At 41.2% G+C, this 25,174-nt stretch overlaps 1 protein-coding gene across 1 annotated transcript in view; it reads left to right on the forward strand.

Annotated features, from left to right (window-relative positions):
- Positions 1-25,174, forward strand: part of SLC7A14 (solute carrier family 7 member 14) — a 67,116-nt gene that overhangs the window by 5,038 nt on the left and 36,904 nt on the right. Inside the window, exon 2 of the mRNA XM_087725257.1 lies at positions 20,502-21,004. Coding sequence (XP_087581383.1) covers positions 20,704-21,004 — 301 coding nt within the window. The 5' untranslated portion in view covers positions 20,502-20,703. The remainder of the gene's footprint in view (positions 1-20,501; positions 21,005-25,174) is intronic.

Consider the following 25,174-nt stretch of genomic DNA (forward strand, 5'->3'; position numbering starts at 1 on the left):
CATGTATTTATGATGGTTGTAGTGTCCCATGACATCCTGATGCTTAACAGTTGGATTACTAGTTTAACAACTGCAGTGATTCCACTTAACAACTGTGGCCAGAAAGATCATAAAATGGGGCAAGATTAATTTTACAACTGTCTTGCTTAGCAGCAGAAATTTTGAGCTCAGTTTGATCCGTAAGTCAAGGACTACCTGCATATTTGTGGAATCAGATTACTGTATCAGGTTATGAAACCAAATGAGAACTAGCAAAGCAAGAAATCCAGGAGGAAACAAAAATAATGGATGTATACCATGGCTTATATTTGGGAGGATGAATGAAAATAAAAATTGAAGGGGAGAGAGGAGAAAGAAAGAGAAATGGAAGATACCAGACAATCCACAAATACAGTTTTCGAAGATTGAGACGATCAAATAAGTATGATGTTAAAAACAGCTGGATCTACCATGCTATAACCAGGCACCGATTCTCAGAAAACAGCCATCTGTATCCTAGTAAAATGTTTACTCTAGAATAATTACTCTAGTTGTCAGGTTGAAGTGTGTTCCCATTGGATTTATCTCTGATAAATTGGAAATACGCCAGTGTTAAATATTCAGTTCTTCCTTGGCTCCATTTATTCCAGGCAGATTTCTTTCTAATCCCAAATTGGCTCCTCTGCTTTTCTTATTTCCTCTTATTTGTAACATGCACCAAATAAATGGGAATAACACATCCCAGGATAAGTATGTAGTAAAATCTGAACCCATTGTGTTTTGCCACTCTAGAATGCAGCTTCTAATGTACAAAAGTATAGAATGAAGATCACGTGAAGTGTTAGTACCACTTTATCATGCTTTGGTAAGGCCACACTTGGAATGTTGCATTCCAGTGTTGATTGCTACAATATAGAAAAGACGTTGAGACTCTAGAAAGAGCACAGAGAAGAGGAACAAGGATGATTGAGGGGCTGGAGGCTAAAATGCATCAAGAATGGTTGCAGGAATTGGGTATGGCTAATCTAGCCAAAAGAAGCACTAGGGGCGACATGATAGGGATTTTCTGTATCTAAGGGTCTGCCACAAAGATAAGGGGCTCAACCTATTTTCCAAAGCACCTGAAGGCAAGACAAGAAACAAGGGATGGAAACTAATCAAGGAGAGAACCAGCCTAGAACTAAGGAGAAATTTCCTGACAGTTAGAACAATTAATTAGAGGAACAACTTGCCTCCAGAAGTTGTGGGCACTGGGCACACCATCATTGGAGGCTTTTAAGAAGAGACTCCACAGCATTCATCTGAAATGGCATAGGGTTTGTTGTTTGAGCAGGGGGTTGAACTAAAAGGCCTCCAAGGTCCCTTCCAACTCTGTTGTTCTATTACGTTATGATGAAAGATATTTGGAACAGTCTTACGTGTCACATATTAAAATGTACCTGCTTTAAGAGTACAATATGTGCAAATGCCTAATGTACTGAATCAGAATGACAATTCTTCTGTGCATTATGCAGGTAGATTCTCAAGGAGATTTATATTAGCTTCCCACCCATCAGTTGTTGCAGCTTTCACTTATGCTCTTTCTGCCACTCTAGGATTTGTCTGTTAAAAGCCCCAAAGTGAATGCATTGTTATTTTGTTCGAAAGCTTATGACTTCACTTAAAAGCAAGGAATGAAACCACTATTTGGGAATACAAGGACATTGATGCACAGTATATTTAAAAGAGGGCATAAAACTAACACAAACCAGTACAGAATAAAGAGAGGAAAAAAGATGGGGGAAAGGAGTAAGGCAAAAGTGCAGAAAGAAAAGATTAAAACAAATAGAAAGAACCTTCCAATTTCCTTTGTAGCAATTTTTTTTTCCAAAATTACCAATTCAAAAAAAGCTCTCTTTTTTTTATTATCCAGGTTTTTTTTTCTAATCATCATCATAAATGCATTTTTTTCCTGTTTCCTACAAAAAGTCCATAACGTTAGCCATAAATGTAGATATTGTCTTTTCTCTAGTCAAGAAAGTCAATTTAGCCATGTCTGCAGGTTCCATCATCTTTACGAACCACTCATCTCTTGTGGATAGTGACAACTCTAACCACCTGTGGGGTTACAGTGTTTTAATGGGTGATTTTTTTTCTAGACAAGTTTGCTTGCCTGCAGAATTAAGGTGGGCTTTCTTACATAGCAAAAGGCTCATGATATCCATTAGTTTGATTGATTGGTTTTAAAAAAATTAAATAAAAAGAGTTAAGCCGATGAATGAAGGATAAGTAGATATAAGAATTCTTTAGAAGCATTAAGGTAAAGGTACAGGTTCCCCTCTTACATATGTGCTAGTTGTTACCAACTCTAGGGGGTGGTGCTCATCTCTGTTTCAAAGCCGATGAGCCAGCGCTTTCTGAAGATGTCTACGTGGTCATGTGGCCGGCGTGAGAAAACACCAAAGGCGCATGGAATGCTGTTACCTTCCCACCAAAGGCGGTTTCTATTTTTCGATTTGCATTTTAACATGCTTTCGAACTGCTGGGTTGGCAGAAGCTGGGACAAGTAACAGGAGCTCACTCCGTTACGCGGCACTAGGGATTTGAACTGCCAAACTGCCAACCTTTCTGATCGACAATCATCTTAGCCACTGAGCAAATTAAATCTCCATGCCCAAAGTCAAAATATTTCTGCTTCAACAAGGACAGAATGTTGAAATCTCTGCCAATAGGTCTCCTTAGTTCACCAGGCTGATTTATCTGGTCCGGAGCAGGAAAGTGGTGATGCTCTACATCTTCAATGATATTCCGTTAATAACATTCCTAGAAACATTCTGTGATGGAATGCAGCATGTAGAATGGGCCTTTGTTTTATTCTTCCCTATCTAGAATCCAAGGGATGGTTCAGGTTTACCTGTTCCATTGGTAAAATTCAGTAATTAAGATATTTCTATCTCTTGGAATTACAATATTGATGTCTTAATTATATATTCCATCTATTCAGGAGCAAAACGCAGTTTACATAGGGGAACTTCTTTCCTTTTATTTCCAGAAAGATCCTGTGAGATGAATGGAATGGAATGGAATAAGGAAGGGAGGGAGGAAAGAAAGAAAGAAAGAAAGAAAGAAAGAAAGAAGGAAGGAAGGAAGGATTTTAAAGAGAGTCCATAACCAATACATTAGATTGTTCATTCTAATTTTCTTTTAGACCTAGTGCATTGTCCAATGATGTTACACATGTAATAATCTGTGATTTCTAATTTAGCTAAACCACTTTTTTCTTACTTGGACTTTTGGAAAGCACAATTAAATGCAGAATCAATTTGTTTATGACATCTGGTGCCATTTTCAAGTTTTCTGCATGCTATTGGATTAACTCTATTTTTCAACAGCTGCATGAATTAGAATTTTCTTGATTTTTTTCTGTTCCCCTTCTCACTTTTCATCTAAGGATCCTTTTTATAAATGTGGATCAATAGAACTTTAATGTGTTGGGTTTTTTCCCCTTTTGGCATTAAAGAAAAGAGCCATAAATTCCTGATTAATCACATAGTTTTTAAGCTTGAAAAATTTCAGTTACCAGCATCTCCATAGAGGGCTGGGAAATACTTATGCCTGAAATTCAGCAACACTGCTGCAATCTATAGAACTAAAGGGAACAATGGTTAAATTGCTGCCTGGTAACTGCTTATGTTCATATTATAAGAGCAAAAACTGACTTGAACAGGCACACTATAATATTGCTATTGTTACCAACTGAATGCTGAGAATGTATTTAGTATATTTATTTAGTTAAACATTTCTACCGTGCCTAATGGATCTCAGTCTAGATTACAGCATAATAAAAATGCCAGGTGATTATTCTTCACATAACATAATACCAGTACATGATACTGTACAGAGTGGCAATAAAATAGTTTAAAATGTTTGGACAAGTCAAAGTGCCTAGTGTTTAAATGCCTGCTGTTTTGGCAGTCACATAAAGATTTGCAACCTGTGAGCTCAGTGCTCAGTTTGTACAATGTGCCAAACTAGGCCAAAGTGAAGATGTATAATTTATGATTCAACATGTGGGAAAACACCCATTTCTATGGTATGCAATGTGAACTAGGCCACCACATTAAGCCGTAATGTCCCTTTGAAAAAATCAGGTTACAGCAATATAGCCACCATATTTGTTAACCCAGATTCTGGGCTTAGTAGCAATGTTGTATGACCAAACCCTAATATTTGAGTCTGCATTCAGAGAAATCACACTACGCACATTAAACAGATTAGCAGGTTAGCAGAGTTGCAAGGGACCTTGCAGGTCATCTAGTCCAACCCCCTTGCCCAAGCAGGAGACCCTACTACACCATTTCTGACAGATGGTCATTGAGCCTGAATAAGCCCAAATGGCTCTATTCAAAAACAGATCTGGTAATCTATTTCGTGTAAACCTTGGCTGTTTTTATTACTTACCATGTCATATTAAACCAACTTATTCGGTTAGTTTAATATATTATATGTATCCAGAAAATGAGTTAATTTAGATGAAGTAGTAGTAGTGTGTTTTATTCCAGAAAGCAATTGTTGGACTGGTATAAACTTCAGGGACGCTGTCCAAGGTGCTGAAGTTGCTATACTGATGACTTGGATCGGACAGCAAGAGCATTCATGCTCCTCCCCTCCCCAATATAAAAACTTTATTAGCTCTGTTGCTAATGAAGAAAAAAAATCTATGAATGCAATACCCTTATCATATAACACACAAGTTTCCATTTGGTGGGCTTGGGATTTTTTTTTCATCTACTATATTAATCCTTGATTTTTCTACAAATAAACTAAAATCTCAGAAACTAAATAAAGATTCCATACCACTTGCAGTGGTATGGAAGAAAGTATTGTTATGTTGACTACTTAATGGTACTGTATCAATAATTTATTGAGCAATGAAATCTGATGAATTGAATCAACCAAGTCGGATGACAATATGAAGGAAACACGCTATGCATAACGTATTCAGTTATATTTCTTGATGCAAGATGCATTAATAAAATTATAAAGCAAGGCAGGTCTTCCTCCAGACAGTCACAGCCTAGCAGTAAGATTGTTTTCAGAAAAGTACTATGCTATTAATGCATTCTTAATGTATTCTGAAAAGAGCACAAAGATGGTAAAAGGCCCAGAGGCTGAATCCTACGAAGAGCAGTGAAAAGAACTTAGTATGTTTAGTCTAAAGGAGGGGTAGCTAAATGGAGAGGTGATAGCAGTCTTCCAGTATCTGAAGGGCTATCAATAAAGAAGAGGATGTGGGTTATAAATTATGCAGACCAGTCTCAGTGTGCTTGCTTATTTCCCAGCATTTATTCATACTTCTATTGAAGCTATGAACATGGAAATATACTAAAATGTAAAATGAATTATGGACATGAGCAAAGTTGGAAATTGAATCTTTGTCTTCCAATTTAAAAGGGAAAAGAAACGAGGAAGTTTAATTGTATAATTCTAATTGTGGAGGCAGATTTCTGCCTCTAGACACATAAATATACATTTCTTTTTTAATTTACAGACTGCATTGTTTGGGTTACGGTATTTGCTTTGCTGTTTTTTTTATTTTTGGTCAATAAAACAATAAGTCATATCATCCATTGTGGTACAGGGAGTACCTCAACGTAAGACCACAACTGAGGCCAAAATTTATGAGAAATTTGTCGAGGGAGCGTTGTCCCATTTTACGATTTTTCTTGCCACATTTGTTAAGTGAATCACTGCAGTTGTGAAATTAGTTGGTTATTAAATTAGTAACACAGTTGTTAAGTGAATCTGGCCTCCCCATTGACTTTGCTTGTCAAATGACCCCGGGACAGGGCAACAGTCACAAATATGAGTCCGTTGCCAAGCATCCGAATGCTATTCATGTGACCATGGGGATGCTACAACAGCTACAGCGTGAAAGATGGTCATAACTAACTTTTTTGAGTGTCTTTGTAATTTCGAGCAGTCACGAAACCAACTGTTGTAAATTGAGGTCTACCTATATAAATAATGGCAGACTTGGATCAGATAAATCAAAGCAGTTTCTGTCACAACGGGGCCTCTCCCGCTTCCAGAACAGCTACATGTGTTTGTTGAGAGATTTTCCTTTATTCCTTCCCTAAATAAAAGTTTGGGAAATGCTGTGAGGCCCTTGAAATGGAAAGAGATTTTCCCCAGCAGAGAAGAAAAACCTTTTATCTGTGTAGCCCATTGTTAGTTACTGAAAGAGAAAGCTGTTAGGACTCAACCCACTTTCACTAAAAATAAAGGATTCTTGGCCTTTTATCCAGACAAGACAAAATGATGCCTAAAAGAGAGAGGCAAGACCTCCATACAGAAAATCCCAAATTGAGCTCTTCTCAGTTAAAGCAAGGATGACCAAAATGAAAGCTTTGCACGCAGTCCCTGGGAGCTATTCCAAAATTACTCAATTTAATTCTTGAATACTGTAATGTTAACTCTTAAACAGCGGGGGAAGATAACCGAATACATGGGAAGTAATCCTCTTAACTCTATTGACATAATCATTTCCTAATTCCATGTCAATGAAATTAGCTTTTTCAGAGTTTTCTCCTGGTCCTGTGTCCATTGCTTCTTCTTTTCTGCTGTAGCAGCTTCTGGCACATAGTCCACAAGAGCTAAATATAACCCTGAGTTGGAGAAAATAAAATGTGTTCCGGCACCTCCAGGAGGACAGGTAGAAGGAAATCAAGCTTGAGAATGTATTTTCCTTCTTGTGAAGGGCTAAGGGTATAAAAGAGAACTCTAGATTAGGGTTCTAATATAGATGGGCAATGATCACTGATGGTTATCTAAGTCTTAAATACCAAATCGAATCACATTTCAAATACACCTGAGAGATGTTGATAGCTGGATGAATTTCCTGCCATGACAATATTTCAAGTTTCCTCCAGGAGCTGCTATCTGAAAAAAGATAAAGATTTCCCCTGTCAGGTTATGCCCGACTCTAGGGGGCGTGCTCATCTCTATTTCTTAGCCAAAGGAGCCAGTATGGCCTGAAGACATTTGCATGGTCATGTGACCAACATGATTATACCCCAAGGTGCATGGAATGCTCTTACCTTGCAACAAAACAGTACTTATTTATCTATGCGCATTCACATGCTTTTGAACTGCTAGATTGGCCGGAGCTAGGGCAAAAGGGGACTCGGTGCCTGAGAGGGACGCAATGGCTCAGTGTCTAAGACACTGAGCTTCTCCATCAGAAGGTCGGATGTTCAGTGGTTCGAATCCCTAGTGCCACGTAACGGAGTGAGCTTCTGTTACTTGTCCCAGCTTCTGCCAACCTAGCAGTTCGAAAGCATGCAAATGTAAGTAGATAAATAGGTACTTTGTTGCAAGGTAAGTAGAAAAATAGGGACCACATTTGTTGGGAAGATAACAGCATGCCATGCAACTTTGGCGTTTAGTCATTCTGGCTACATGATCTTCGGAGAGCACTGGCTCTTCGGCTTTGAAACGGAGATTAGCACTGCCCCCTAGAGTCGGGAATGACTAGCACATATGTGCGAGTGGAACCTTTATCTTTGCCTTTACCTAGGGCAAGAATGGGAGCTCAGTCTATCATGCAGTCTTTGGGTCTCCAACTGCCAACCTTCTGGCCCACAAGCCCAGCATCTTAACTTCTAGTCCACCATACTACTCTTATCTGAATTTTGACTCATTTAATTTTACAAGTTACCCATTGAAAAGTATATATGATGACATTCCTGCATTAGAAAAGCTGAGTAAATCAAACTAGCAGATTTAATACATGCAGTAATTTTAACAAGCACAGACAAAGATCATGTAGCTGCTGCCAGTTGCTTTTGCTAAGTATGATGTACAATGTTTGATAACCTTGGGGTTTAGTCTGCCACACAAACCTAGAAATTGGGTTCATTGAGTAACCAGATTGGTCACTGGTTTTTCAGATGAGATTGTATACATCAAGAGAGCAAAGTCCCCCCCCAAGGGGTAATCCACAGCCATACCCTGTCGATTACCCCTTGGGTATAATGAAAATATATTGAATATTTTGCCAAACCATTGGTAAGCTTTCACAGTATTCTCAAGATTGGATTATTGGTTTGGTTTATTGGTTTTGTATGCCGCCCACTCCCGAAGGACTCCAGGCAGCTCACAATAAACAGGGGAGGGAATAAATAAGACAATACAAACAATTTTAAAATCCACAACAGTCACAATTAAGACGGGGCTGGGTGCTTTAATAGCCCCCAGCCTGCCGGAACAGCCAGGACTTAGTAGCTTTACGGAAGGCCGGGAGGGTAGTAAGGGTCCGGATCTCCACAGGGAGCTCGTTCCAGAGGGCCGGAGCAGCAACAGAGAAGGCTCTTCCCCGGGGGGTCACCAGCCGGCATTGGCTGGCAGATGGAACCCGGAGAAGGCCAAGCCTGTGCGATCGTATTGGCCTTTGGGAGGTAATTGGCAGGAGGAGGTCTCTCAGGTACCGAGGTCTAAAGAGAGTTCAGATAGAGTGTTTTCCTAGATGAAAACATCTTTTTAGTATCTATTTCCTGCTCTGATGACAAATTATGTTTTGGATATATCTGCTATTCCTTAAGGAGATTACATTCACTTCAATCAGGGTCTCCCAATCTTGGCAACTTTAAACACATGGACTTTTAACTCCTAGAATTCTCCAGCCAGAATGTCTAGCCAGGGAATTCTGGGAGTTGATGTCCACATGTCTAAAAGGTTCCAAGGTTGAGAAACAGGTGGTATTCAGCCAATTCTGACCGGTTCTAGCAAACCGGTAGTGGAAATTTGGAGAAATTTGGAGAACTGGCAAATGCCACCTCTGACTGGCCCCGCCCCTGATCTATTCTCTGCCTCCCAAGTCCCAGCTGATTGGCTGGGTCTTCTTTGGTTGCCCTGCACAGGAGACCAGAGCTGGAAAGCAGGTTAGTGGGGTTGGGGACAGAATGGGGATTTTGCAGTATCCTTCCCCTGGAGTGGGGAGGGAATGGGGATTTTGCAGTATCCTTCCCCTGGAGTGGGGAGGGAATGGGGATTTTGCAATATCCCTCCCCCAGGATTGGGGAGGGAATGGAGATTTTGCAGTATCCTTCTCCTGGAGTGGCGAGGGAATGGGGGTTTTGCAGGATCCTTCCCCAGGAGTGGGGAAAGAATAGAGATTTTGCATTATCCTTCCCCTGAAGTGGGGAGGAATGCGGATTTTGCAGTATCCTTCCCCTGCCACACACCCCAGCCACGCCCACAGAACCGATAGTAAACATTTTTGAATCCCACCACTGTTGAGAAACTGTGGCCTAGATAAATGGATTAATCAACTGACTTAATGTGAGTCAACATCAGGTGCTCAACTCAAATTCACGAAAAACAGAATTTTATGTCTTAAAAGAATTATTTAAGTATATGTTGGTATGGAGAGCAAAACATGTAAGAATGCTGTAAGTTGGGCTTCTTAGAGTCCCCGTTCCACATGAGACCAAGAGAACATTAATTCTGTTTTGTCCCCTTGTACTGGAAATCCTTGCCCTCCCCTCATTTTATGCATCCTCCTCCTTTAAATACTAAATTTTACAAAGCCACCAAAAATAATCCTATTCCACTGTGGTTTTGAGCAGAACTGAATGTTTATGGTAGTTAGTTTAGCCTCAGGATAAAAAGGAAGATCAAAGTATGGATCTGTCACTCAGCACTGATTCTTGCTTCGTGCTCCTAAAAATAATGTTTAAAGTTGAAATCAGAAAGACCATCGGTTTTCCACTGGCAAAAAGCAATGTAATGCAAGCGAGATCTATGTAACCAGAATGAAATATACCTTGTGATCCTTTTTCCCTCCATTTTGTTCTTAGTTACAAAGTCATGTTTGACCCATCACAACCCCCTGGACAACGTTCCTCCAGGCCTTCCTGTCCTCTACCATCCTCTGGAGTCAATTTAAGCTCACGCCGACTGCTTTAGTGACTCCATCCAACCACCTCATTATCTGTCATCCCTTTCTTCTTTTGCCCTCAATCTTTGCCAGCATTAGGCTCTTCTCCAGTGAGTCCTTCCTGCTCATTAGGTGGCCAAAGTATTTGAGTTTCATCTTCAGGATCTGGTCTTCTAAAGAGCAGTCAGGGTTGATCTCCTCTAGGACTGACTGGTTTGATCGCCTTGCAGTCCAAGGGACTCACAGGTGTCTTCTCCAGCACCATAGTTCTAAGTCTCAATTCTTTGGCACTCAGCCTTTCTTATGGTCCAACCTTCACAGCCCTACATTGCAACTGGGAAACTATAGCCTTGACTATACACATTTTTGTTTCTCTCCATATAATTCCTATTTGTGAGGCCATGATATATCTTATTTCAGGGATCTAGCTTTAAAGGCAATCATCTCTTGCTTACGTTAGCATGCAAAACCTGCTTTATCTAGTCAAGGATCAGCTATCAATATTATTAGTGACTAAAGCAGCCACATTCTTTTGATATTTGATTTTTCCTTCTGATTCCCTTCTTTTCCATCTTCTGCATTTACAAGCACAATTCCAGGCTCTCCAACACCAGCTGCCACCTCCCTGAATTCTGTACACAGACCTGTGGGTTTTGCTTGTCTTTACAGGATCAGGAAATTCCATTTGTTTGCATAGCACATTGTTCTCACCAATGGTGCTGAAAATCTTCCTTCATAACTATGATGGAACTATTTTCTGCAGGATTATTTATACTGAGTTCGGACACACCACCACCCATTGTAAAATCAAAACATCTTAAGTGTACATGGACTACAACTTTCACTCATGTTACCTTCGTTCTTGGAACATCCACAATATATTTAGGACTTTTCCAACCCTTTGCCATAAACACATCCAGAGACATGAGAATGGTGAAAGCCCATGCATACAAATACAACACAGAAGTAGAGATTTTGTTGGGTATGAGATGCAGAATCAAAAAGAAGATAGTTATCCGAGATATGTAGGGATGTAGGGATGTGAGTGTGTGTCAGTGGTGGGATTCAAACAATTTTACTACTGGTTCTGTGGGCGTAACTTGGTGGGCGTGGCAGGGGAAGGATACTGTAAAATCTTCATTCACTCCCCACTCCAGGGGAAGGTTATTGCAAAATCCCCATTTCCTCCCGATCAGCTGGGACTCAGGAGGCAGAGAATAGATGTGGGTGGGTCCAGTCAGGGGTGGCATTTACTGATTCTCCAAACTACTCAAAATTTCCACTACCGGTTTTCCAGAACTGGCCAAAACCTGTTGAATAACACCTCTGGTGTGTGTGAGAGAGAGAGGGAGGGGGAGAGGGAGGGAGAGAGAGGGGGGGAATGAATATGTAATTGAATACTTAGGATTGCAACAGGTACAATGCAAGCCTCAGGCTGTGGTAGACCTCGCAAATCTGATATTCTCTGGAAGTGATAGATATTTTTATATAATTTAGGCTTGGAGCAATGAGATAAGTTAGAAATATTTGTTTTAAATTATGTGCATTCTGTCTGATGAGCTTCCCAACTTTATTTAAACTGTTGTGCATCCATTCTACTCAGTAACAGCAATTCTGGTAGAAATTAAGGTAGGAATAGTACTTTTAAATCTCACCTATGAGGAGCCTTTAATTTAGCTTAATGAATACCATTCTGTCTAAAGCTGTAGCCCAGAAAATTACCGCAGGAGGCAGTGGAAAGAGTTAGGATGGGAATGAGCTGGAAAACCAACTGTTTTCAGGGTCAGGGAATTTTTGGGAATATAAACAGATGCAACACTCTATCTAATTAAATATATCCAGTGCCTCCTATCAATCAAGCTGGAAGCCAGAGTAGCTTTAAGACAGCCATGGCAACAGAGCACATCTTCATGAATAATGCAGGATGTTTTCATAGTTGAAGATGATTTGTGCTTGTAAATATCCAGCTTTATACATCTTGTGTTATGATTACTGTTGTAGTTCAATTTTCCCCTAATGAAAAGTGCTGTTGTGATACAAGCAGCCTTTCTAATGAACCCACCGTTAGCATTTATTGGTAAATTGTTGGTGTATAGGAGACACAGGGGAAAATCCTGTTAGACGTTTTTCGAGAGGTGGCTGGTTTCTTAGTGGTGAAAAACCCATATTTGGATCCATGTGAAAGTGAATTCATTATTGAGCGAAGCTGTAGCTCTGCTGCTGGGAGTAAGCGGGCAGTGGCCCCTTGTTAAGAACCCATTCCTGAACACAAGGATATTTGAGGATTTTCATTCTAACTACCATATTTTTGGAGTATAAGATGCACTGGAGTATAAGACGCACCAAGATTTTGAAGAGGCAAATTAAAAAAAAAATTACACTCTGCAGACCTCCCAAAAATGGCCCATTTTTGCAAAAAAGGGGCATATATAGCCTTTAGAAGGCTTATAGAGTGCTCCTGGGGGGCTGGGGGAGGTAAAAAATGAGCAAAAAATGACCCATTTTTGCTCATTTTTGCCCTCCTCAGCCCCCAGGAGTACTCTGGAAGCCTCCTAAAGGCTATGCAGGGCCATTTTTGCAAAGGGAGCCGGGTTTCGGGAGGCCAAAAATGCTGTATTCAGTGTATAAGACATACCCAGATTTTTACCCTCTTTTTTGAGGAAAAAAGGTACGTCTTATACTCTGAAAAAATACAGTAATGAAGAAGGTATATAACTTTTTGTTACATTTAAAAGTGGAGGATGAACAAATAAAAGACACAATGGTACAATGGGGAAAAAAGCTTTGCTTATAATATAGAACTAGAGAAATGGTGAGTCCCTTGGACTGCAAGGCGATCAAACCAGTCAGTCCTAGAGGTGATCAACCCTGACTGCTCTTTAGAAGGTCAGATCCTGAAGATGAAACTCAAATACTTTGGCCACCTAAGGAGAAGGAAGGACTCACTGGAGAAGAGCCTAATGCTGGGAAAGACTGAGGGCAAAAGAAGAAGAGGACGGCAGAGAATGAGGTGGCTGGATGGAGTCACTGAAGCAGTCGGTGTGAGCTTAAATGGACTCCAGAGGATGGTAGACAGGAAGGCCTGGAGGAATGTTGTCCATGGGGTTCAGGGGTGGGTTTCTCGCCCCTTTCCAACCGGTTCGGTTGGAACGGGGCCGGCGGCGTCTTCGTGCATGCGCGCAGTGCACGCATGCGTACTAGCATCTGTGCGATGCTCCAGCTGCTCCTGGAGGATCACGCAGGCGCTGTATGCGTCCTGCGCATGCGTGAAAGCGCAGAACCCTTCAAAACCGGGTAAGAAACGCGGGCGGGTGGGTGGACTCTTCGGCGTTCCCGGAAGTTACTTACTTCCGGGTTCGCCGACCAACCGGTTCGCGGGGACCGACGCGAACCGCCTGAAACCCACCCATGATGGGGTTGCAATGGGTCAGACACAACTTCGCAACTAACAACAACAACAGAGGAATCACAAAATGTATGGGAGAGGAACTGTAGATTAACAATGCCAACATCTTATAAAGAAAATAATGTTTTATAGATGGCATTTACCACCTGCTAGGTTAGCTAAAATGTTTTAAAATATGTCTAGCAAATGTTGGAAATGTAATCAAAAGACGGGCACATTTTATTGTATGTGGTGGACGTGTGCTAAAAAACCCCAAAATTGGGCAAAGATATACAGGTGGTTAGAAAAGATGATAGGGAAACTTGTAGATTTTAAACCTGAACTGTTTTTATTAGGTATAATTAGTGGTGGGTTTACTACTGGTTCACTTGTTGCACGTGCACGACACTTCTGCGCATGCGCAGAAGCATACAGGCGGGTGGACGGAGCCTCCCGCCACCGCCACTACCAGTTCGGCCAAACCAGGCCAAACTGGGAGCAACCCACCTCTGGGTATAGTATCAGAAAAATTAGATAAGAAAAGAATGTATTTAATATTACATGTTGTAACAGCAGCGAGGATTACATTCACACAATGTTGGAAAAATGAAGAAACGTCACAAGATGAAGAGATAATTAAGAAGATACTAGACTGTGCAGAAATGGATAGATTGACATTGAAAATGAAGCATTGTTGTAATATAATTCCTTGTGTAGGCGTGGGTCACCCATGGCCCAGTGCATAACGGGGCATGCGCGGCCACGCTGAACCACATAGGAAAAAACAAACTCCTACATAACATAATGTAACATGCTGATAGTGCTCCATAACATCCTGATAGTTCATAACATAACATCCTGAGATGTGCCTTACCAATGACGCCCAGGATTTGACCATATATAGACAGAACTTCCCTGAGCAGTAGATTAGAAATTGTAGTTTTACAGGCTGTCTTTAATCACATGCTGATTGCTGATTGCTCCTCCTGCCTTTGTCCTATCTCAATAAAAGGGGCTCTCAGACCCCCAATCTGGGTCGCTCCATCCCGAGAAAGCTCGTGTCCGTGTCTTTTCTCCACATTGGCCTCATGGACGACCCACGGGAACATCACATTTGGTAGCAGAGGATGGTTATTTCGCAAAGCATATATTTGTATTTCTGTTTAGCTAAACTTTATCAGTTCTGTGCTGTTTTTAGAAGTCTGTGGTAAAACCTTTCTGGAATATTATCTCCCAAGACCAGCATTTATGTTTAAATATCTTCTGAAGCAAAGAAAATATTAGTAGGTTTTCTAAAACCTAATAAGGTAAATGCAGTATTCAAAAATCACAAAGATACCATGTTACCATTCACATCATTACTTTTAAATGTAATTTCTTTTCAACTAAGCAACATCAATGTAAGGAAAAAAAACATATTAACTTTCTGACAGCTAAAATGACTTTTGTATAGATACCCTTTTGTATTTTTTCATGTCCTACATTACCTTAATAATTAACTGCTAAAGTCCGACAGATGGTCATGGTCAGATGATCTAAGATAACCTTCCCTTTCCCAACTGAAAAATATTATTGCGTCAAACAGTTTTATTGACGTATATATTCTTCAGAAAGATTAATGTAGAAAAAAGTCATACTCCTAATTCTTCAAAACCATAGGCATCCTTTTCTGGCACTTTCTGTTGGCCATTTAAGAATGAACAATGAATTTTAATGGACATCCTACATTTTATGGCCCTGCCTTGTGCTGGCATCCCTGATGTAGTACTGCCATTCATAAGTCAAAGGAACATAGGATCCTTTCTGTTATGGATATTGATATATAGATAGTCCTTGATTTACGACCACAGTCAAGCCCAAAACTTCCATTGGTAAGCAAGATAGTTGATAAGTGACTTTCCCTCATTATACAACTTTTCTTGCCATCGTATTAAGTGAATTACTACAGTTTTTAAGTTAGTAACACAGTTGTTAAGTGCATCGGGCTTTCCCATTGATTTTCTTGTCAGAATGTCACATAAGGCGATCACATAACCCCAGGATCAGGGGTGAAATGCTACTGTTTGGACAGGTTCACCTGAACCAGTAGTAAAAAAAAATGCTGCAGGTTTGGGTGAACCGGCATTTCCAACAATCAGCTGGGTGACAATCAACTGTGATGTGTGATTTATATTAGCTAGAATCATCAGATTTCCTGCTTTCTAGCTAATCTAAATTGCATGCATAGCGGATCCCCACACACACACTCTTCTACTCACCTTTGCAGACTCAGAAGTCTTCAAAATGTTCCTTTTTTAGCACTACGTGGGTGAGCCTCAGGTGCGCAAAGCACGTCCTTCGTAGCAGACTCACCAAACCGGTAGCAGACTTTGGAGCAGGGGTGAAATCCAGCAGATTCTGATGGAAATTTTGAGTACCGTATTTTTCAGAGTATAAGACGCATCTTTTTCCCCTCAAAAAAGAGGCTGAAAATCTGGGCGTGTCTTATACATTGAATACAGCATTTTTTTGCCTCCTGAAACCCTGCCCCTTCACCAAAATGACCGTGCATAGCTTGTAGGAAGCTTTCAGAGAGCTCCTGGGGGCTGGGGAGGGCAGAAATGAGCAAAAATGGGCCATTTTGTGCTCAATTTTGCCCCCCAGCCCCCAGGAACACTTAATAAGCTTCCTAATGCCCTTTTTTGACAAAAAATGGGCCCATTTTTTGCAAAAAATGGGTTTTTGCCCCCCTCCCAGGAACATTCCAGAAGCCTCCTAAGGGATAGTCATGCCTTTTTTTGAAAAAAAAAAATGGACCTGTTTTTGTGAAAGTCGGCCATTTTGGGGAGGTTTATAGAGTGCAAAAACTATTTATTTTCTAATTTGCCTCTTCAAAACCGTGGTGCGTCTTATACTCCAGTATGTCTTATACTCCGAAAAATATGATACTTTGGAGAATTGGTAGCAGAAATTTTGAGTAGTTCAGAGAACTGGCAAATACTACCTCTGTCTGGCCCAGAGTGGGGTGGGAATGGAGATTTTGTGTTATCCTTCCTCTGCCATGCCCACCAAGCCACACCACACCCACCCACCAAGCCACGCCCACAGAACCAGTAGTAAAAAATTGAATTTCAACCACTGCTTCAGAGGATTATACCGCTGCCCAGGACATTGAAACTGTCGTTAAGTCCATGCTAGTTGCCTAGTCTGCAATGGTTGTAAGCGTGAAAAATGTTCATAAGTCACTTTTTTCAGTGCTCCTACAACTTTGGTCACCAAATGAATCATTCTAAGTCAAGGAATACCTGTACATAGGTCCACCTGACCATCAACCGTGTTGACCGTGATTGTTTGCTCTTGTCACCCTCTTGCTAAAAAGTTTTCCTACACTTTAAAAGTGACCACATGCCAGAGGTGAGTTGCTCCCGGTTGGGCCCGGTTCAGCCGAACCGGTAGCGGAATTCAAGCCTGGGTTGCAGAACCAGCAGCAACCCAGGCCTACCACACCCCCGAAACAGTTCCCTCACTGCCACCGGGCTGCCGCCATTTTGGTTTTTAGTGACTGCGCATGTGCAGTTCACTGTGAATTGTTCTGCACATGCACAAAGAAAAATTTATATTGAACAGTGTACATACATGCGTGAGCAATGCGCGCAGGTTACGAACCAGTAGTAAAACTAACAGCAACCCATCCCTGCCACACGCCACTTTGTATGGAGAATGGTTGCCTTTCATTCAGTAAACTGCTTCCTCTTTCCTGGAATGCTCAGGAATTTTCCCCATTTTTCTGATTAGCAGCCCTTAAATATTGGCTGTTCTTTGCTGATGAATTCCAAAAGGAAGCCACGCTTGCCTGGTTTCTGAAGTACAATGAAGGGTGGGCTCCAGAGCGCTCAAAAGAGCATCGTTGGAGATGGCCTGCAGTATGCAGACTAATTGACAGAAGCTATGGGATTTCAGGCAGAAGCTTAATCATGTTGAAATTTGACCTTCGGGTATCTTCTGTATGCAAAGCTGGTTCCAGCTCTCCGGTTATTATAGCAACTAACATTAGCAACTAACATTTCCAAGGATTCTTTCAAGAGAGTCCTAATAATATAGGAGCAAAATGTACCAATAAAAGATAAAACATGCACCGGTTTAAATAGTATATAAATAAAAAGATTGGTACTAAGTGTTTCCATTTAATTATTATAGTATTATAGTTCTGGAACAAGAAACAGTCCTTTTTTTTGTACTCTAAAGATCTGGCATATTTATTTGGTATACATGCATTGGACTCTAGTTTCAGAAACAGCCAAAGTTTGACTTTTGTGACTAGGGCCCTTTCTTTGAAACTCCATTTGAAAAACTGAACCAAGCAAAATTTTGCCCATGTTTTTTCTATCTCTCGTCTGTCTGTCTGCATCTCCATCCATCCATCCATCCATCCATCCATCCATCCATCCATCCATCTATCGTCTGTCTTTCTGTATATCCATCCATCCATCCATCCATCCATCTATCTATATATCTCTTGTCTCTCTGTATCTCCACCATCTATCTATCTCTCGTCTGTCTGTATCTCCATCCATCCATCCATCGTCTGTCTTTCTGTATATCCATCTGTCCATCCATCTATCCATCCATCCATCCATCCATCCATCCATCCATCCATCCATCCATCCATCTATCTATCTATCTATCTATCTATCTATCTATCTCTCTCTCTCTCATCTGTCTGTCTGTCTCTATGTATGTATGTATCTACATACATACATACATACATACATACATACATACATACATACACACACACACACACACACACACACACACACACACACACACACACACATATATATATATATATATATATATATATATATAATCTTGTCTCTCTGTATCTCCACCATCTATCTATCTCTCGTCTGTCTATATATCCATCCATCCATCCATCCATCCATCCATCCATCCATCCATCCATCCATCCATCCATCCATCCATCTATCTATCTATCTATCTATCTATCTATCTATCATCTCTGTCATCTAAAGCACATGAAGGCAGGACAAGAAGCAATGGATGGAAACTAATCAAGGAAAGAAGCAACCTAGAACTAAGGAGGAATTTCCTGATAGTTAGAAGAATTAATCAGTGGAATAACTTGCCTCCAGAAATTGTGAATGCTCCCACACTGGAGGTTTTTAAGAAGAGATTGGACAACCATTTGTCTGAAATGGGTTATAGGGTTTCCTGCCCAAGCAAGGGGTTGGACTAGAAGACCTCCAAGGTCCCTTCCAACTCTTTTATTCTGTTAATCCGTCAGGTATTCTGCCCTTAATATCTTTAATAAAGTTGGTTCTCAAAGTCTTTATGGCATTTTGTTCTGTTTACCATGCAAGAAGCAATCAGCAGAGTGAATGATACTTGTGGCATTTAAGCCTTAAGGAACACTATGCTTCCTTTAGGTTTTTTTAATAGCTCCACAGTAGGATACTTCTAAGTAGAGTTAGACATTGACAGTTTAATTAGGAAGCACTCGGTGACAAATGTTCCAGATGTTTAAATGTTGCTGTGGTATTTATGAAAGATATATGCTTAAGGAGTCTTAGAGGCTGCCCCACTTTATGGGGAAAAATAACATCCAAACTTCAAATAGTTTTCTGCCATACACCGATGTTCATTACCTAATCTTGGCCACAATCATCCAATTGATTGAAATGCTGGTGGAAAAAAATCAGAGAGTCAGAACCCACAACTCAGTGTCCATTCTTTTCCATCCAAGGGCTATATGTAGTCCTGGGGTTGGTCCACCATTATCTACTCTGTTATTATAAATTGTTTGTGCCTTCAAATCAATCTTGACCTCTGGTAACTACCTGGTCAATTCCATGCAGCTTTTTTGGTGAGATTTTGAAAGTGGTTTGCCCTGCCATCTTCTTCTCAGGGCTGAAAAAGACTGATTAGCCCAAGGTCATCCAGCTAGCTTTCATGACTAAGGCGGGACTAGAACTCATAATCTTCCACATTCTAGTCCGGTGCTTTAACCACTAGACCAGGGAAAGGCTGCTACGGGTTCACCCTGGGTTCGGGATAACCCTTAGCTAACTTTACGGCTGGTTGGGAGAACCCCAAAATCCCATCCCTGGCTGGCCCTGCCCACCATGTCTGCCACCCCTCCCCTTGCAGGAGTCTCCACTCAGCCTATTTCGGATGTAAGGCATGGAAGCTCGTGGAGTGGGAAAAACAGGCTTCCCGGAAGGCCTTCAGAGCCCAGGGAGGCACTTTTTGCTCTCCCAGAGGATCAAGAAAAGCCTCGGGAACCTGGGGAAGGCAAAAATGCCTCCCTCTCCACTGTGGTACAGGACGCTGACTAGGCCATGCCCACCATGGCCACACCCACCCAGCAACCAGGCAGAGAACCTGTTGCTGAAATTTTTGAAGCCCACCCCTGTACTAGACTAATTTGGAATATTCCTAGATCAGCTCGTTCTATTGCTTGCCTTTGACATTGCCTTTTGGTTTTCTTTTAAAATGGGCCTCTTTTTTATTTTTGGCACTTACAAAAAAAATGCTGCAGAAGGGGAAATCAACCGTCAGAAAAAGTGAATTTTTTTGGTTAGAATCCAATTTAGTCGTGGTCAGAAGTGTTTGTGAACAGTAGAACCAGAGGTTCTACTGTAGCTGGAATTTTCTGGTTGTCTCTCACTGATATTTTAGCCAATAAAAATTCTGCTTACTAGGGACGTGGTGGCTCAGTGGCTATGACACTGAGCTTGTTGATCAGAAAGGTCAGCAGTTTGGTGGTTCGAATACTGAGCACCGCGTAATGGAGTGAGCTCCGGTTACTTGTTCCAGCTTCTGCCAACCTAGCAGTTTGAAAGCATGTAAAAATGCAAGTAGAAAAATAGGAACCACCTTTGGTGGGAAGGCAACAGGGTTCCATGCGCCGTTGGCGTTTAGTCATGCCGGCCACATGATCACGGAGATGTCTTCGGACAGCACTGGCTCTTTGGCTTTGAAGCAGAGATGAGCACTGCCCCCTAGAGTTGGGAATGAGAAGCACATATGTGTGAGGGGAACCTTTACCTTTCCTTTATACTGAAATATTGGCTAACCTTACTTACTTACTTTGATTATTCCATGTGATTGGCAGTTTTATTGGTATTTGTGCATTTCTTAAGTTCTTCCCTTTTTGAACTTGTTCTCTCTCTATCTTTCCATTCACCGTTTTCCTCTTCTTTTTCCTTCTTGCAGGAGCTCTTAAGGAAGAAGTGACCACAGAAGTGTCAGAAAAAGCTCCCCTTCAGATTCACAAGGATGTGGCTTTGAATTGCTCTGGACCTTTGGCGAAGTGGATTGTTTATCTTTCAAAATTCATGCTGTGCGGTTTTGTTCCTGGAACTAATTGACCTTTGCAATTCTACCTGGTGTTCTTCCTCTTGCCGTTGTTCTCACAATGAGTGGTATTTTCTCCTACCTGGACCCCCGGCGGATCCAGTGGGGTGCCACATGGTATGCCATGCACTCAAGAATCCTTCGCACCAAGCCAGTAGAATCCATGCTGGAAGGCACAGGCACCACCACCCATGGAACAAAACTGGCCCAGGTACTCACAACCCTGGATTTGGTTTCTTTAGGTGTTGGAAGTTGTGTGGGGACTGGCATGTACGTGGTTTCTGGCCTCGTTGCTAAGGAGATGGCAGGGCCTGGAGTCATTGTTTCCTTCATCATCGCTGCTGTAGCTTCTATCTTGTCTGGTGAGTCTTTCCTAAATATACTATACTACACTACATTTACTCCAGGTGTGTCAAACTCAGGGTCCGCAGGCCGGATGCCTCACGTGCTGGCTACCCCCACCCCCATTTCAGTGAAGGGAAAAAAACTTGTGATACATTATGTGGGGACAATGTGTCATCACGAGTTTGACACCCCTGATTTATACCCTGTTTCCCTGAAAATAAGACCTCACCGGATAATAAACCCAATCGGGGTTTTGAGTGCATACGCTAAAATAAGCCCTCCCTGAAAATACTGCAACAGAGTAGCAGCCATGAGGTGACCACACTCGCCGCCTCCTGCATCTCAAAAATAATAAGACCTCCCTGAAAATAAGGCCAAGTGCTTATTTTGGGTGTTGAAAGAAAATAAGACCCTGTCTTATTTTCAGAGAAACACGGTATTATACTTTTTCCAACACAATTATTCTACCCTTCTGTGACAGAGACATTTCTTGAAGCTTCTTCTATTATTTTTGAAAATTTAGTTCATGTGTTGTATTTTTTTGAAGATACATACCGTATTTTTCGGAGTATAAGACGCACCAAGGTTTTGAAGAGGCAAATTTTAAAAAAAGGTTTTTGCACTCTGCAAACCTGCCAAAAACTGCCCATTTTTTTGCGAAAACAGGCCCATTTTATGTTCAAAAAAAGGCCTGAATAGCCTTTAGGGGGCTTGCAGAGTGCTCCTGGGGGGTGAGCCCCCCCCAAAATGAGCAAAAATGGCCCATTTTTCACAAAAACAGCCCCGTTTTTTTGTCAAAAAAATAGCAATAGCAGTAGACTTATAGACCGCTTCATAGGCCTTTCAGGTCTCTCTAAGCGGTTTACAGAGAGTCAGCATATTGCCCCCAACAATCTGGGTCCTCATTTTACCTACCTCGGAAGGATGGAAGGCTGAGTCAACCCTGAGCCGGTGAGATTTGAACCGCTGACCTGCTGATCTAGCAGTAGCCTGCAGTGCTGCATTTAACCACTGCGCCACCTTGGCTCAAAAATTTGCATGCATATCCTTTAGGAGGCTTAGCGGGTGTTTCTGGGGGTGGGGGAGCAAAACTGAGCAAAAAATAGCCTGTTTTTCACCTATTTCTGCCCTCCCCAACACCCAGAAGCTCTCTGAAAGCCTTCTACAGGCTCTGCTCGGCCATTTTGGTGAAGGGGGCGGGTTTCAAGAGGCAAAAAATGCTGTATTCAGTGTATAAGATGCACCTAGATTTTCAGCCTCTTTTTTGAGGGGAAAAGGTGTGTCTTATACTCCGAAAAATACGGTAATTTGAAGGATGAATACCATTTCTCTTCTTTACCTAGATCTCACCCGCGGGGCCCTCACAGCTCCATTGCTGGCAGAGTATTAGCAAAACACACTACTAGCAAAAGTGGCATTTAATCACACACGAGTGATGGCAAACTGGCCATGCCCCACCGCTGGCCACACCCATCCCTGCCCCTTGAGGTCAGACACAACCCTGATGCAGCCCTCAATGAAATTGAGTTTGACACTCCCTGCCCTAAATAAAAGTCTTCACATTCTTCCCCTGTCATTGAAGTTCTGAAAGCTCTTTGAATTTTTCTCCCCCAAGATCTTGAAAAAGAAGAACAAGAGCTGTGGTTCTCAACTTTTCTTCACCATGGCCCCCTTTTGCACCCCCAAGACTTAAGGTTTCGATCATAGCATTTTCAAGCTTTTGTGGACCCCCCTCCAGGATTGGGCAGCCTATAAATCTAATAAATTGAATTGAATTGAATTGATGACATCATGCCCATGCCAGTGGTCCAGGGAGGGACCACAGGTTGAGAAGCTCCTGTAGACTTTCTATCACCGTGATGGGGAACCTATGGCATGCGTTCCCAAAGTGGCATGTGGAGCCATGTCACCTGGTACACACAGCATTGCCCATTCCTCTTCCAGGTTTCTGTCATGCATGCACAATCGGTTGGCCTTTGTGCATGCGGCAGTGCCAGAAACCGGAAGAGCTGGTCTTCCATTTTTCAGCTTGAGCATGGATGTTGGCCAGCTGATAGTTGCATGTGCATGCATGCCAGTAACCGAAAGTCTAGCTGGCCGGTGCACATGCACCTGCTGGAAACCAGGAGTGCATTTTCTGGTGCATGCATGCCCCCTGGGCAGCTCCTATTCCGGGTCGCATCCAAAACAAGTGTATGTACTCCCTTTTCAGCACTCAGTGCCAAAAAGGTTCGCTATCACTGGTCTATCAGAACAAGCATGCAGGAAAGTTTAAAAATCATGTGCTCTCCTTTACATGGGTCGATTCAGGTTTCATAATCCAGTCCCAGATTAAAGTCAATATTTTTTTAAAAAAAAACTTTCCATAGCCAAAGGGAAGTTTCCCACCAATCAGTGTCATGCTCAGCAATTGACTGGATGTGTGTACTGTTGTTGGATCTATCCACAATTATTAGCCTAAATACCTAGAATATTTTGTGTAAAACGAAGGAATAACAATCATAGTGGAACGATGACTATACAATGATAATAATGTATTTATGCTTATTCAATGGATAATTTGTGATTTGATATACAATTGTAAGTGGCGAGAATGGAGATGCACAAAAACCTGTGAACCAAATGACACGCTATATGAAACAGTTGAAGGTTGTATGTTTTATATGTTTTGTTTGTCTTTTAAAAAAATAAAAATAAAATAAGTAAATAAGAATTAACAAGAAAAAAACAACAATTACGGTATTAGCCTGGAAAATGTAGGTTAATCAAAGATATATCAAGGAAGGAGGACTGTGGTAGAATCCATTCCTTGAACTTCTAGCAACCCAGATAGACTTCTAAACCAATCCAACAAGTTTACACTGCTTAGGTGTCCCCGATTGGGTGGTATACCCAATCTGCAAACCATGATTAAATGTTAAAGGGCTTGGCAATGCATTTCTGCTACTCATGCAGATAAAAAAAAAAAACCAAGCCATACTGAAAAGAACTTTTGCATAGTATGATACGAACTACTATTGCATTGCACCTATCAATAAAATGCTAATGATAACTACCTCTATAATAAAATGTTTCATTTAATGTTGGTTTTTTAAAAAAATAAAGACTTCTGTCTAAAGAATGGTGTGTTACATGAAAAATCCATTAGTTTTTCTTTTTTTTCTTTTACTGCCTTTGTGCATGGAAATGGATTTTACACTCTTTTTTGAGGCTAGAATTCTCATTAGAAATTAGCTGGGGTAGATGTGACAAGACTATCAAGCAAAATAAGGTAGAACCTTCATCCAGCAAATTTGCTTTTTTGCACTTGTTCCAAATAGCAAGTTCCTTTGCACATCTGCTTCTTGTAGGAAAGTAAATTGATTTCTCGGTTTCTCATTAATAGGTGACTTTGTGGTGTATAAGAGTCCAGATGTTATATCAGGAAAACAGGTGTACTATCTAGCTAGGCTGGTGACGAGGACAAGAGAATTTTAAACCCTGGAAAAGATAATGCCCCTTCTTGAGATGTTTCTGGATTTTCCGGTCAAATTAATATTTGTTTTAATTTTGGTTTGTGGCAATAAATAATAGGTGAAGCCTTCTGTAACTATAACTCATTTTGATAATTGAATAAAGCAAGGATGAGTGAGTATTTTTCTTCTTCTTCTTCTTCTTCTTCTTCTTCTTCTTCTTCTTCTTCTTCCTCCTCCTCCTCCTCCTCCTCCTCGTCCTCCCTCCTCCTCCTCCTCTTCCCCATCCTCCTCCTTTTCCTCTTCCTCTTCCCCCTCCTTCTTCTAATTAATTCTTCTGATTCTTCTTCCTCTTCTTTTTACAGTATTATTTGGGATAGATCTCATGATATACTGTCATACTGAGTAGAAAAATTGTGGATTTGGAGATTAAGGATTTTAAAGATAGAAGTGGGTGTGTTAAGCCTCACAAAGGCTTAGAGGCTTAACACATCCATTTTGTCTATTCATTCTAGGAAAAAATAAGCTAACAATCCCAGCACTGATTTTGCCACTGAATTTTAGAGTCGCAACAATCAGGCTGTTGCTCAAGGGCCCAATATGAAAACTGGGACCCCTATGCAGTTCGCCTTATACCTAGCATGAGTTGTAAAATGCAAAGCACAATGAAAATCAGTTTCACACAACACCTTAAATCAAAACTAAAAAGAAAAAAGGAAGAGAAGAATTATGTCA

Source organism: Thamnophis sirtalis, unplaced genomic scaffold, assembly GCF_051295495.1.
Source record: "Thamnophis sirtalis isolate CommonGarterSnake01/CBP01778 unplaced genomic scaffold, rThaSir2_p1.2 scaffold_11, whole genome shotgun sequence".
Taxonomy (NCBI): domain Eukaryota; kingdom Metazoa; phylum Chordata; class Lepidosauria; order Squamata; family Natricidae; genus Thamnophis; species Thamnophis sirtalis.